The 15855-nt window shown below is 36.4% G+C and overlaps 1 protein-coding gene across 1 annotated transcript in view; it reads right to left on the minus strand.

The window, feature by feature from the left end:
- tsnare1 (T-SNARE Domain Containing 1) overlaps positions 1 to 15855 on the minus strand; it is a 337313-nt gene that overhangs the window by 86336 nt on the left and 235122 nt on the right. Inside the window, exons 9-10 of the mRNA XM_017434702.2 lie at positions 9820 to 9892; positions 2594 to 2676 (exon numbers count right to left, since the gene is read on the minus strand). Coding sequence (XP_017290191.1) covers positions 2594 to 2676; positions 9820 to 9892 — 156 coding nt within the window. The remainder of the gene's footprint in view (positions 1 to 2593; positions 2677 to 9819; positions 9893 to 15855) is intronic.

Genomic DNA, 15855 nt, shown 5'->3' on the forward strand with positions numbered 1-15855 from the left:
CCTCCAAAGCTTTGCCAGAAGTTCTTGTGGCTGTCTGTGAAGAAACTGCGCGGTCAATCGCGATCTTCTTAAATTATTTTGTTGGTATCTTATTGGTTAAGACTCTAAAGACCGCGCTTATTATTATCCAATCATATTTAATTGTTGGCTTTCGATATATTGCATCATTTCCGGTGATGATAAAACATGATTACAATGGTTTTAGTTATCTAATTTAATCACATTAAATCAACGCAAGAAAAATGAGTAGTTTCAATATTGTTAATAATTAAGTAAATGATACTTTACTCAATCATGTAAATAAAAGAAACATGAATCTCTTGTGTAGCATTAACTTATTTTGTTTATGCAAACTCAAAGACCTGCCAATTCCCATTTTTTCAGTGCACACACACAAACACCACACACACAGACATGGACAAAAATATTATTGTTCTGCCTTCACCCTCAGAGGTGAGCGACAATAAAAATAATAAAATAGATAACCAGTTCACTTAACACTTAAAAAACAATACACTCTGGAATCAAATGTAACAAATGCAATATACTGGAGCAGAACAGATCTTCAACATCCAAGATGAGAGCTCCACATTGTTCCATACATTATCATCATCATGACAAAGAGGGACATCTTAGTTATAAATACCATTTCACATCATCTCTGTGCCTCACTGTCACTAAAGATAGAAAACAAAGAATGATTTTTTAAATTTAATAACAATTTTGTCAGTTTTTTTTTTAATTCAGTACTCATGTCATGAGTTTAGTTCTGCCTAGGGCTTTCCACCCACTCTCCCTCCCTTCCCTGCTGATTATTCATTGCCACCACCTGTGAGGCTCTCTATTTAAACACCTGCTCTGTGCAAGATCATCTGCCTTATCACAGCTTTCAAGCCTTCCAAGTTCAAGTGTTTGCCAGCCTTTTGACCCTGCCTGTCCTTGACCACTCTTTTGCCTTGCCTGTACCTGTCTGTGAGTAGTTTTTGATCTCCTGTTGCTGAACCTTGCCTGACTCTGACTCTGATTAAGCTGACTGGATTCTGGATATCCACTGCCTGAGAGATCTTCTGTGTATGGCCTTTGTCTTCCTACGGACCATGAATTATTGGATGGTGGATACAAGAGGCTCTGCTTTCAGGGAACTTCCCCAGGACCTCAAGGCCCCTCATTCAGCTCTGCAGCAGCTGGATTCCTGGATCCAGAGAGACTCAGAGCACTGATAATCTCCCACATTTTTTTTTTTTTTTCCTCCAAATGTTACAACTCAACCTAATTCAATATTCTGGTCATCTTAGAAAATAGAAAAATGGATATTTTATGAAGGATAAAGTTATGCTTGCACTCTAAAAGCTCAAATGTTCAATCCTGAGTTTGAAAATATACATTTTTAACTGACTGTCTTTTCTCTAAATGTTGACAGGTTCAACTTTATTTTATTTTTTTATTTCCATCTGCTTTTTTTCTGTTCTGAGCACAGAAGACAAATTAACTTGATTTAAAAAGCTGACAATAACACAGTCTAACATAACTCTTAGCTGAAACAATGCACTGACTAATAACAGGTTTCATGATATACCATGGTGTCAAAACCACTACATTTGTCCATCATACTATTCTTATGGTTTAAATTATTTTTAACATGATGCCAGGCAAGGCATTTTTTTTACTTTCTTTTGTTTTGTACCTTTCTGGTCATGTGGAGCACCAAGCAGTGCTCCCCTCTCCTATCTGTTGCTATGAGCAGTCATTCAGTTGTCTACATTAGCCAAAGGGGAAATTCCCCTAAGCTTTTATGCTTGTTAAAAGATACTACATTGGGTCAATTTGTACATTTTATCCAGCTGATGGTACAGTCAGTCAAGACTGATAACCAACTACTCTGAACATGGATAACAACATTGCCCAGGTTTTTAGTGTTATTTTACAAAGAGCAGAACAGCAGAGAAAAAGTGATATTGGTAAAATTTAATTTACAAGAACTAGCTTTTACTGTCAGACACATCACACAATTTAAACACTGAAAAAGTTTAATTAAAATATTTGCTCTCAGTTGACTTTGTGTTTAACTTGTGGGGTCAGGTTTGTGTAATGACAGTTATATGTTGGTATGGTCCATTTTAGGTGGTTCTGGAGTCATCAGATTATTCCAAGTTTAAATATAAAAAATAGTTTACCATGTAATATTAATTGTAGAAAATCAACCCTCCCAACCTGTTGTTTTTCCATACTATAGGAGGGTCCAAATCTCTCTTCCATATTTCAAACCATGGTTTTTGCCTGTTAACACATCTTACTGTGGTACTTTTTAAATCTACACAAATTAAGAAAAAAAAAATTAAAAGTTCATATTATCTCAGAGAAAAAAACACACTTGCAGTATAAAGTTGTTGTAAAGTGTTTTATATTGCCTTTGTCTAAAAATAAATTTAATTGATAGAAAAAGCTAGTAAAGAATGACATGAACTTATGTAATTTCAATTTTTATGTTAGTGAGGGACATGATAAAACTAATCTTGTTACCCAAGTATGTATTCGCATGGCTGATCAAGCTAAGCTTCTGAGTGCATTACAAAGCAGCGACTAATTTCTGTACCTGATACTGGCTGGCTTTGGCAAGTTCCTCATTTGCTGAGTCCACGTTAGATGTTGTAGTCTGGATGTAATCTTCAATACTGTCTGTGGAAACAAAAAGGACATTCATTAACTGTACAACACTGTACAAGGGCTGCTGACACCTCAACATGTCAGTCTTTGATACAAGCTCAAAATGTCACAATGAGACAGGTTTAAATCAGGATGAAACTGACTTTAATCAAAGAATACAAACAGCTGGATTTATTGTACTCTGTCTGTTAGCCACCGATGTGTTTAAAATTTGCTCTTTAAGAAATATGCAAGAACTGGCAACATTGTTTTGTTTAAGCAGGTTTATTGTTGCCGTAATAAAAATCTATGCATCAAATGGCACACATGATCATTTTTTTTTTTTTTTTTACAGAGCCCATGCAGTGACATCATTAAGACTGTTTATTCTGCCATGATAGGCAGCAGTTTGTTGTATTTTGTGTAGAGCTACATTTCTGCTCAATGGAGCAGGTGGAACAGCTGCTCTCAATTTTCTAAAGTGGGGGTGCAAAGCTATGGTTGACGTGAAAGCATGTAACGTTCTTACTCATCTCAATGAATAGCAGTTGCTGCCATGGCCCCTCCCACATCCCAAAGCACTTACAGGTAGCCCTATACTTGTGCATCATCCCTCCCAGATGCAGTCAGAGCAGGAGATGTTCAGCCCTCTGTGTCCAGACTGCAAATGAATGTCACATGTGTGAATCCGCCGCTCGTTTATCTCATCCTGGCTTACAGTCAGTGCGGGATGTAAATGTAAAATTGTCTTTGTCAAAAATTATTCACTGCATTAAAATAACTCAGTGTCTCTTTTGGGTCACTTTGGTGTTCCAAAGCGTTAATGGAGGAGGGTAAGAATTGTGACATAACCAAAAAATAAATAAATTGCTGATTCTCTTCTTTCCCACAATGTCATTCCTCTTTCCTACAGCAAAAATTACAACTACACGATAACATCACTCAGTGACTTTTACCATAGATAAAAGCTACAGTACTCTCCATACTGAGGAGTTGGCAACATTACTGCTAACAATCAGACAGAATAAAGTCCAAGCTATCCACGAGTTCATAAAAAGTGGGGAATAGTCTTCATATGCTGCTCTACAAGGTCGTGCTCATATCGAAAATGCATAGATGTGTGAGACCCTATGTGAGCATTTTTAGGCTGAGATGAATTGATTTAAAAGATAGTAGCTCACTGAACTTTGAATGTTGGGCAAATTTACTGTTGAAGTTTTAATGAAGTCTGAGTGACGAAGAAAGCGGCAAACCATTCTGCTGTATTGTACTTGGACAGTTTTTGAAAACCATGGCTTATTGTTGTGTGCATGACTTGCAAAACTATATTCTAGGCCATTCACATTATGCCATTGTCCTTCTACTTGGTTCATACCCTCTTTGGCTTTTGCACTCACTTTGGCAACCACCCCACAATTATGATTTCATCTACTGAAGTACACTATAGGAATGAAGATAGACAGATTTAGACCAGTTTCCTAATCATTATTGTTTTTGACCTAGACATGAATATTGCCCATGGTGAGCCCATAGCCCCCTGAAAAGCCATAGTCTACAGTAGTTAGTACAATATAAGCTGTGATTCGGTCGATGAGGACAGAGGGTGGGGGGAAAAAGGCAGAAGTCTTCATCTAGGCTAGGCTTATGGCTAGCCAAATAAGGGCCTATTTTATTTTATTTTTTGTTCCAGACTTATAAAACAACTCTTTCACAAAAACATTCTGGTGGGGAAAGAAGGTTGGATTAGCTTATATTTAAATCTCCACACTTTTGCACAACATCTTTTGTTTAGGTTGTCAGTGTTTTCAACAATGGTTGGCTGTGATAATACAGACATTGTAGTATTAATGACTGTGGCTCAGTGGTTAGAGCAGTCATCCTCCAATGAGAAAGTCAGAGGTTTGATTCCTGGCAGTTGTCACAGGGCAGATTTTGTTGTGAGGCCCTTTGAGAAGCCTGATTGGCTAGTAAGGTGATATGTAAGTACAATCCATTTACTATTTAATGTGCAAATTTATATGTACTGAGCATAAAAAACCTTTGCCTTTTTTTCCATACTTTTTTTGCCCTGTGATTGATGTCTTGGTTAGTAAGTAACCAATGACTACCATTTCTTTTAATATGAATCAAACAACATCACAAAAAACTAACAAAGGGAATTTGCCATCCAACATGAGAGATAAATGTGCAATTCTGTGATGTAAGGTGCATAGTCCATTGTGCACAGTAAGGTGTGAAGACTGTGTAAGTCAGCATAAGCACAAGAATAAAACAACATTGTATGTTGATTGAAACCATATGCCAGCCTGACATTTCATACTCCATGTTGGAGTCAGACAGTCTAAGTCCAGCAGTCTGTTTGACATAATGTAAAGCCCTGGTGACATTTCTCCTAAAATGAGGGCTGCTCTGCCCACGCTGCATTAAATAATATACAGTGGAGTCATTCTTCTGAACTCTTATAAAAGTTGTGACACATGCTGAACATTTTCCAGGAAAACTTCACAGGGAATTGGCCTTCAGCAAGGTGCAATCATCACAGGTAAGCAATTCGCATTCTGTGTCCCCAGTGTGCAACTCTGTCTCCTAGAAATTACATTTCTATAAACTGAACTGTTTTCCAAATGACTTTTTAGTGCAATGTAATCACTGACTGGATTACATTCAGAAACAGTTGCTCTGGAGTCTGCAGGTGGTGCTTGAAAGGCATACAAAGTGCAGAACTGGTTGCACTGATTTTCTGACAAAACATGTTTACTGTTGAATTTAGTTGTATGTATTTTAGGTGACAAGATTACAGAAGGTAGCACAGTTGACTGCAGTGGGCCAATTCAATTTACTGTCTGTGTCACAAACTGCTTGAGAGTCTGTAAACACAGTTTAATCAGAATGTTGCTAGGACTGAATTTCCAGCTGAATGTAGCTGTGTACCCTTTATCATCAGTTTTAAATAGTGTTGGCGTACTGTCAGGGGTTCTGACATTTTAAGGTTAGGTATTGCCTGCTGCCAAAAAGTGAAAGCTGGGTGATAATGTATTTGTTATGAAAACATCTGATGAACCAATAGACACATTTTAATGAAACTTGTTGAAAGTAATCATTAAGTGTACTTCAACAGCTGATTAACTTTTGGAGTCAGCTGCATTTAAGATGGCTGCTACAACAAACCAACCTTGAAAAACAGAAACATGTCTTTAACTCACTGAGGTTATACAGATATTGACCTAAAGGTTAGTGTGGTAGTAGCTGAGATTGATCCCCAACACATACTTTAAGTGCTAAACATTCAGGTATCAAAGATGTTTAGCTACCTCAGGAGAAGGGTGCTCTAACTTTTGGTGTTTGTAACTTTTATGCATTTTGAAATATTTATTTTCTTTGGTTTATTTTAAATCTGTGTGAATTTTTAACTTTAGCTGATTTTGGCCTTTTAAGTTTTTGATTTGCAAATATTAGGTTTTAGCTGCTGTTTTGCTGATTCTAGCTTTTAGATACTGTTGTATTAAATGTTTAATATATGTTGAACTAATTTTAGCTTTTACTTGCTTCAGTTTTAACCTGTGGTTTTCCACATTTTAACATCTAGCTACAAATTTGCTAGTTTTGTTTTAGCTACTGTGCTTACTAATTTTACTTTGCTTGTTTTAACTTTTGCAATTCTGTTTCAGCTCCATCAAGAATATCTAAACAGGTCATTCAGTACTCAGCATTAACACTGCATTTTTACAAATAATGCCAATTTTTGAGGTAAATTCGGTTAAAAAAACACCATCCTTACAGTTAGGTAAGTGGAAAACCAAAAAAATGGTAAAAACAAGAACAACTGGACTTCTTTTCTGTAGCTGAAGATGTTTCACTTCTCATCTGAGGAGCTTTCTCAAGTCAAACAGCAGAGAGTGTGGAGTTTGAGCTTTTAAACCTGAGATGTTCTGTAAGGTAGATTCACATGCAAATAGCCCTTACCCTACTCACAACAGAGGCTCATTAGGGTCTTTGTTGGATGGGCCATTCTGGTCACATGAATGAAGGAGTGGTTGGAGTGAAACTGACTTGGGTATCAGCTACAGAATAGAAGTCCAGTTGATTTTGTTTTTAACCTTTTTTTGGATTTACCAAGTCCTGGATGACTGAGAATCTACACCAGCGTAAGTGGAAAAACACACTGTAAGAGTTTATAGAATACTGCTCGTGTTTACAATCAGTTTAAACAATTTATCTTGTACTGTAAGGGTAGAGATAGAAACATGAACAAAAAAAATTTCAAAAAAGGCGCAAATAATAAAGTAAACAAAGAGCGTATAGTTAGAAAGAAATTGACTGATCTGGTGCCCTAGAGGCAGCTGATAGAGAGACATGTCTACAGGCTGAAATGAAGGATGTATTAGTTCTGCTCTCCAGAGAAAACATGTTTTATATTTTTACATGAAAATAACATAATAAATTGATTCATAATCAATTTACTGATTTATGAAAAAAATTGTCAAACAACAGAAAATGTTTTATTCAATAACAACTGTCAATGTTCTAAGCAAAGATGTGCAATGTTTACTGCTCAAAGTATGTGTTAGGTTACAACTCAGCTACTACCACATAATTTTAGCTGGAAAATTGTAAGAGATTATAGATATTTTGTGTTGGATACAATTGATCAGTTGTGTTAGCCATCTGGAATTGAGTTGACTTGAAAAATGAATTAGTTGCAGATGCACTGTACAGCCAAACATTACTTTCTGACACTTCCATTAAAATCTGTCCAACAGTTTAGGAAACAAACAGGATAGAGTCCAACAGATAATGTCAACATTTTAAGCAAAGACAGTGGGCAATGTTTTGTGCTTGGATTTTGTGATGTAATGACTTTCAACGACTACCACATCACATTTTAGCTCAATATCTGTAACATTGCCTGAGTTAAAGTTGATCTTGTGTTTGCTAAGGTCGATAAGCTGTGGAGTTCTACACAGTTCAAGCAGGCAGCTTCCAAGATGTCTTAAGTAATGTTTTGGTTAAAAAACAGAAAAAAACCTTTGACTCTCAATTGTGTCATAAATCCTGGTATCCAGAAAAAAACAACAAGCTGAAATAAGTTGTAAAGCTAAAAAAAAAAAAAAAAAACAGAACACTAGTTACAAGAAGTGAAACACTAGCTTAGCTAAAACAAAGCAAAATGCTTGTTTAAAGCTAAAAGCAGCAAAATTCTAGCTAAACGCAAAAAGCTAGGTAAAATCTAAATGTAGAAAAAGGTTTAATTAGAGTCACAAAAAGGCTAGCTAATAGCTAAGATGTATCGTAACGTATTTCTTTGGGCTAAATTTTTGTAAATAAATTTAGTTTTGAAAAGTATCCGATTTACAAAGTCCAAATATAGCATCAATCTCTTAAATAAGATGAAAGTTTTGATATTTCAATTGCTATTAAGTAGCCCAAAGTAAGTAAAAGTATTTAATTTGGGGAAAAAACAACTGTAGAGAAAATAATATTATTAAAATACAGGAAAACACAAATGTGAATACTGAATCAGCATTTACACAATAATGCACTCTTTTGATGTGTACAAATAAACAGGTTTTAACGTCTGCTGCTCTGGTGTCTGCTGAAATATTGTTGCTTGTGCGTCTCGACTCACAGGCTTTAATATAGTGTGCCTATATTCATGTGGCAGCATGAATAGGGCATAAAAGCACTAATCCATCCTACTTCAGCTTATTCATGTCTTTGTATTACCTGCTGCTTTTCCGGCAAACGCCTCCACAGTACAGCTTTGTATTATTCATATCTGCCACTGCACCGACTAAGACAGCCATGTTCAAAAAGAGGCCAAAGGCAATTTCAGTGCATTTCTTTTTAATGGGAAAAGGTCCATTATTGCCTGACTCAGTAATGATCAGATTAGACCTCTGCTGTGGTCTAATGAACTCTGCAGTCTTCCAGTGAGTCTTTTTCTATATGTCTGTTCACCTGTTTGCATGTAGGTTCCTCCTCCGTTCATGTCCAACACGTCACATCAACAATCATCAAGCATGCAGATTAGAAATGTCTGGTATGTTCACATGTGCATTAGCTTGTATTTGTAGATCAAAAAAGAAAAAAATAGATGCTCATGCATTTTTCAAAATAACAAGAAAAAAGAAATGCATTCTAATTGGTAACATGTTTCAACATAAAAAAGTCTAGCATTCCTTGAAGCACTGCATCTATACTAAGATTATCTTATGTTGAGAAATGATGGCATTATAGCTATTTTGGCCAAACATTGAAAATGATGTATGATCTCTTACAGTATTATCTTAAAGATTGTTAGCACTCTGAAAAGGTATTGGGGATGACTCTTGGCTACTAGAACAAAAAATGTTACCCCTGAATCTGTAAAATTCATTGAGTTCTAGCCATGTTTGTGTTGGCTTGGATCGATTAGCAGTGGCGACCATTTTTAATTGGGTTGACAACCATCTTATAATAAGTTGGTTCCAAAAAAATTAATCAGTTGTATGTCAATGATTACTTTGTGAAAGTTTAATTAAAATCTGTTTAGAGATTTGAGATATTTTGCTAACAGTACAGTAATTTGCACACAGACAAAAATGTTATTGCTCTTTTTACAATGGGCAACAATAAATAAGCAATTCTTCTAGAGTAGGTTCAATATTTTCTAACGGAGACAAAAGCCTGAAATCATAATCTCAGTTGAACTTCTCAAACCTTCTACCTCCAGCCTGAACTAATCTCCAATCCATCAGTGTTTTCATCTTTGTCTCTTTTTGCCACATAAAGGCCAATTCTGCACCGAGTGTTGATGATGGAGGCAGTCAGAGCTGATGGGACCCAGCTGACCCAGCAGCATAGCATCTGTATTGGTGTGCTAACTTTTCTTTTTTGTGCTGGGCCCACATCCATACAGGGAGCAGAGAGGCATTTACACATATCAGGGTGTCCAAATGGATTTTCTCTCACAGCCTTCTGTCGGTGTAAACCCACGGCATTTTGCTTCACATCACAGAAGCTATTTAGTGAAGCAGCAAGGTGGAGGTTAGAGTCTGTTTTCCCCAGAAGAATATTATAGCTCAAGTTATTACTCAAGTGCATCATCAAAAGATTGTTTTTGCAAGTTGATTCAGATACAAGCTGATAAACAAGTGTCAGTGCAAACAAAAAGAGAAACCACATCCAGACACTCACCAATAGCATCTCCTTGTTCATGGACCATACTGGCCAGATCTTTCATTATCTGACTGACATCCAGCATGTCCCTCTGAAAGGAAGAAAGAAAGTTAATGTTTAATAAAACAGGCTCTGACTTAGTCAGTTTTACAGATAATAATTCAATTCAAATTCAAAAATACTTTATTTATCCCAAAGGGAAATTAAATGTTGTTGTAGCTCATAATCCTGGTTTCGTTAAAGAGTTGTTATAGATGATGATTACTGTAGGCAGGAAGGATCTCTCGTAGCAGTCTGTCTCGACGTGTCCTCAGTCCTGGTGTCCTCAAAGAGCTCCACCAGATGAGCCTCGCTGGCCTCCTGCAGAGCCATGACGGCTGAGCTCTGGAAACACAGGTTAGTCTTGAAGTCCTGGGTGATCTTCCAGACCAGGTGCTGGGAGGGCAACTTCCAGATGAGCAGCTCGATGGACTTCTGGTAGTAGTGGATCTCCCTGAGAGCCACGGTACCGGGCCTGTTGCGGTGAGGCTTCTTCACTCCACCAGTGGCCGGCGTGCTCCTGCGGGCAGCTTTGGTGGTGAGCTGCTTTCTGGGAGCTTTACCTCCAGTGGATTTACGGGCGTTCGGCTTGGTTCTGGCCATGACTGGACTTCAGGGTTCTCCACATTTAACACTGAAGAGTAAACATGTTAAGCAACTACTCCTGATTGTGGAAAAAAAAGCCACCTTGTTGTTATGGTTACGTATCATAACAATGTCCAAAAGCAAAAAGGTTTCAGTAAAAATCCTTCCAGCTCCAGCATCTGATAGCAGAGGAAATAATCACCCAAAAAAGTCATTTACATCAAGAAAAAAAAAGAGATAAAGTTTTCAAAAGGAATATCTCAGAATGAATGTAACAGAGCTACTCCAACCTGCAACCACCTTGAGTGGCGCAATTCTAGAATTGAATTCTAGAATCTAACATTTGGTGTGGTAGTAGTACAACTTGGTGGAAGTACAAATTGATATTGTTTTGAAAAGTGGGTGGAAAAAGACATTCACAAATCAACTATGCCAGTCTTGGTTGGAGCTCTTTGACATTAATGCATGATTTACAAACTTGTATTATGTCTCTTATATGGTTTCAGCTGTAAAAATCAAGTAATAAGAACTGAAGTGATTGGGCTAAATGTGGTCTAAATTTAACCAAAGATATCCCAGTCTTAACGAGGGCTATGACTAGACTCATCATTGAAACATTGTCTAATCAATAAGGAAACATGTTTTAGCTGGGGAATTTTTAAAGGGTTCCAATGCAGCTACTGCCCCAAATTCTAACATAACCTTGTAAAAAAAAAAAAAAAAAAAAGCTCAGAAAAAACACCTCCATTTTGATGTATGAACTGTGTACGAAGTGCAAAGAGAACACTATCTAAAGAAATGTTAAAGCTGCTGCCAGTGGCTCATTATTATCACCATGGTAACCACACTCCAGTGTCTATCACTCCCAGAAAGCAATGTTTATAATAAAAAAGACAGAAATAGACTGAAAAATAGGCCTCAATTAAACAAGTGCCATATGAAAACTAAAAGTGTGATCTTTAAAGTTCTTGAACCAAATACTTTGCTGGTCACACATGTGATTTTTTTGTTTCTGCAATGTTTTATTTGGGAGATATGACAAGTTAAAAAGAGCCTTCACCTTCAGTTTTGAACAGAATATTTTGAGCTAAAATACAGTCAAAGGTACATGGGAGAGCACTCTGCAATCTGGGAGAATTTGAGAAAAAAATTAAATCCTAAAGAAATGAGAGATACATTGGATGAAGTAAAACAAAATAAAATACCTACGTTTTGACATATAAATTGTATTTGTACCCAAAATAATTGCTGGAGTAGAAAGAGTTTGTAAAAGATTTGAAAAATGTTCAATTCAGACACATAAAGTCCAGCTGTTTTTGAATTGTTTCAACTTTGAAATATGTTGGAGTTGGTGATGATTCTGCCATCCAGGACATGGTAAATCAAAAAAAAAGAAGAAAAAAAAAACCAAAGCAACAGGATAAGAGGAAGGAATTTTAAAATCAAACTTCTTGTCTCTTTAATTACCAAACTAACTGGATTTGTGATAATCTTGTCTTGAGTTTAAATGAATTGAAGTTAAAAAGAAAAAAAATAGTTTTGTTCAGTTATTCCTCTGTCAGCATACAGAGCAAACTAAAGCAGTTATGGTTGACCACAACTAATTCTCTCCAGTCTCTGAGCTTTGAATCTGCTCTCAATATTTCTGCTCAGAGCAAATGAAAGCTTATAAAAACCTCTGTCTATCTCCTGCTCACAGGTCCCCCCCTCATTCCTCCATTATGGCTCTGAGCAATCACAGCTGCGTTTGTGTAGCCTAACCCACTGGGCCATCCATCACAGGTGGTCGAGATTGCTGTGGAAACTGGCAGCCATCCTGTCACTTGGCAGAAAATGTTTGAACGTAGCCAAAAGGGCCTCTGGTAAACTGCCTTGTGCAAAAGACTTTTTTGAATTTACCTTTAGGCAGGCCAGTCTATCATGCTGTAATGGAATAACAAATTTATTTTACCTGGCAAAACATTGGGCAATCAGGGCTCATTTCATCATAATGAAAAACAGTGTGCAGTCAATTTAGGATGTGTATGGAACACTGTGTGGAGGTGAGCACACACACAAACAGAGCAGAGGAAAAAGCAGAAATGTTCTGGGTTGGGGCCCTTGGCCTGAGGGCTCAGTATGTGGCCAGGCCTTGAGCCAACAATGTGCCCTTTTTCATATTTCATGGTCCTTCAGATCTGACTGGAGCCAGTTTACCAGCCTCAGGACACCAGATTTAGGCTTCGAACCAGGCATGAAGATTTTTCTATTATGTTCCCAACAACAGGTTTATTACAGCTGAGTATCTTATCACTAAGAGCCAAATATAATAACTCTAGTCAGAAATACTTTCTGCTGTTCTTTAGGGAAAATGGGAAAAATAAATGCACTTTATATAATAATTTTTTACTTGCACAATCCTTACATTCACATGCAAAGAAGGCTGGAACTAAAAGGTCAGTTGAAAAGATGCTAACCTTAGCTGCCACTATAAATTAATGCATATTAAGAAAAACAGTAAATAATAGAACCTTTATTTATTTTTAGTTGAGTCAACATTCACAGTATTATCTTCCTATTTGACTTCTTTCTGTTCGGTTTTCGCAATCAAACTATTTCCAAGTACTTAAACCATTCATTCAAGACTTAAAGTTTTACTAACTTCTATACTTTTCAAAATGTTTCACTTTATGTAAATTAATTTTTTTATAGAAATACATTGAGATTCTTTTTAAAACCTGGTTGTTTTTAATAACTGCTTGAACTTACATACTCGGTTCTTGTCTTCTTATTAGCTTTTAGCCAGCCTCATTTAAGCTTAACAACCAGGCCTTTTGCTCCTTTTGGCTTAAAAACTTTCATTTTACTCTTTTTCTTCTGTTCTACTTGTTTTAACAACTCAGTTTTACCTCTTTCAGCAAATTTCAGTAATCATTCAGCACTCAGCACTGATACTGCATTTTCACAGAAAATGCAATTTCTCTGCCTTTTTAATTTTTCAGTGTAAAGACACTTTTAAATGTGATTGGTTCATTAGAAAGGCTCGTATCTTGTTGTGTTATTCAAACCTTCATACAAACTAGTCCCAAAGACAAATACTGGGTACAAAGTGGGTTTTTAATTTTAAGCAACTATTACTGATGACTTTGAGCTATAAGATTAGTTTCAATTTCAATTTGAAGAACTAGAGCAACATTTTGTAATTGAATGTTTGCTTCTACTGAATATTGTTATAAGCTGTAACTCTAAAATGTCTACACCAGTACTTCACTGGGCTGCAACTCTTGGAGACTAAAAATTATGAAAAAAATTATAAGACTCAAAATTTATGAAAAAACTTTCAGTTGCAGTCTCACTGAGTTCTGAACATTTAGAACCAAGCAAATCTGTTCTTGTGTGCATGGCTTGCAAAACTGTATTCTAGACCACCCATATTATTTTAATGTCTTGATCTACTGACAATATACCCACTTTGTAACCACGTTGGCAGCTGTCCCCATGTTTAAGATTTATTTCACTATCATACACTTTAGAATTGAAGATAGACACATTTGAACAGTTTTTAATATTTTAAGTGCTAGTTCAGCTCAAAACGTTCAGCTCAATTGAGAAAAATGACATTTGTTTTTTAGTAACTTTTATACTTTCAAGCCTTTATCTAAAATAAAAAAACACTGTTGAAATGCATTGAGATATCTTTATTTCCTTCAAAGACATTGTTGTCTTTAAAGTCTGCTTCTTATGCTACTTTTAGCTATCATTCGCCTGCCTTTAGCTAAAGTTTAGCTACATTAAACCTTTGGTTACAAATTTACTCCTTTGCTACTTTTAGCAGTCATTCTGCTGCCTTTAGCTTTTAGCTAGCCCTTTGGTTCTTTTAGCTTTTAGCAACTGTTTTTTTTTCTTTTGTTATTTAACTTTTAGCTTTTAACCGTTGTGTTGAGCTTTTTAGCTTTTGCTAATATTTCACTACTATAAGCTTTTATCTACAGTTTTGCAACTTTTAGCTTTTAACTACGGTTTTGAGCACAGCTGCAAAGTTGTTAGAGGTGTTGCTTCAAAGCAAGAAAGTTGCCTCCCAGGCTTTCTGGGTAGAGTTTGCATGTTCTGCATTTTTTATCCAATATTCTAGATTCCTCCCACAGACCAAAAATATGCATGTTATGTTATCTGGCAACTCTAAAAAGTGAGTGTAGGTGTAGGTGTGAGTGAGATCATGAATGGCTGTATGTCTCTATGTGTCCCTGTATGGACTGGAGACCTGTTCAGGGTGTACTAGGCATCTTGCATAGTGACTGCTGGAGATAGGCACTGGCTCCCTATTAGCTTGAATTTCAATTGCTCAAACCGAATTTGTATTTGCGTAATTTGAAATTAAATCCATTGGTTTGAAAAAGGAATTTCACTAAAGTGAAACTGAATTTATTGGTTTGAAACTGAATTCATTTGCTTTGAAACTGTATTTTGTTGTAATTAAAATTCAGTTTGATTACTTTCATTTTCATTTTGAGAAAGCCATGGAGTAATCAAACGCATACTGACAGATTTACGTTTCACATCAGAGAAACTTCCTTTACAAAAATTTAGGCATGAGGTTCAGTCCATAGGTATTACATATGTATATATGTCTGTCGTTCAGTCTCAATTCTGCGTCACCATCATATTGGGTGGGTTTCCCCTCTCTCTAAGAGCCAATAGGAGTAACCACAGAGCGAGCAGCTATGATTGTATGTTGTTTAGCCTACGGTTGCAATAACTGGCGCAGTATTGAAAATAGCTCAAGTGGGATTACCTTTCACAAGTAAGACTGAACAATAATTTTGATTATTTGACCATTTATTATATTATATCATCGTAGCTAACGGTATTTGGCAATCGACAAAATGCAAACAGGAGGAACTGGTACTCTCTCTCTCATTAGCTCTTGTTGTTTTTTTTTCTTCACATTTTGAAGGTTTCCCAGTCACACAGAGGCAATGGGAAGTTACAGTAAGAAGGAGGGTTTTGTACAGAGTCCTCTCAACTCTGTAGTGAACACGGGACTTTAACAGGACCGACTTAGAGATGCTGTGACCCCATCTGTCTTTAACTTCCCATCTCAACTCCAAAGAGGAGGTGGGTTTTTTTTGTTTGTTTTTTTACTGTACATGCTAACAAAAATGTCTATGATTCATATATAAAACAAAAGTTAATATCACAGGTTTTGCTAAACCTGTTAGTTCTTTCTGCATTTTTAGGAATCAGTGATGTATTGTGTATTACAATACACTGTGAGATACTGAAACCTTTTCAAAGAGTTTTTAATGAAGTTGTTTTTAAGTATTATGCGTCTTATACTTATACCGAATTGTGAAAATCAGGTAAAAATTTTGGGAGTTCTGATTATTTTAGTTGGGCATACAGCTTCCTCAGTACAAATAAATGAGCTGGGAGACGTGTGAGAGACCCATC

The sequence above is a fragment of the Kryptolebias marmoratus genome, linkage group LG16 (assembly GCF_001649575.2).
Source record: "Kryptolebias marmoratus isolate JLee-2015 linkage group LG16, ASM164957v2, whole genome shotgun sequence".
NCBI lineage: Eukaryota > Metazoa > Chordata > Actinopteri > Cyprinodontiformes > Rivulidae > Kryptolebias > Kryptolebias marmoratus.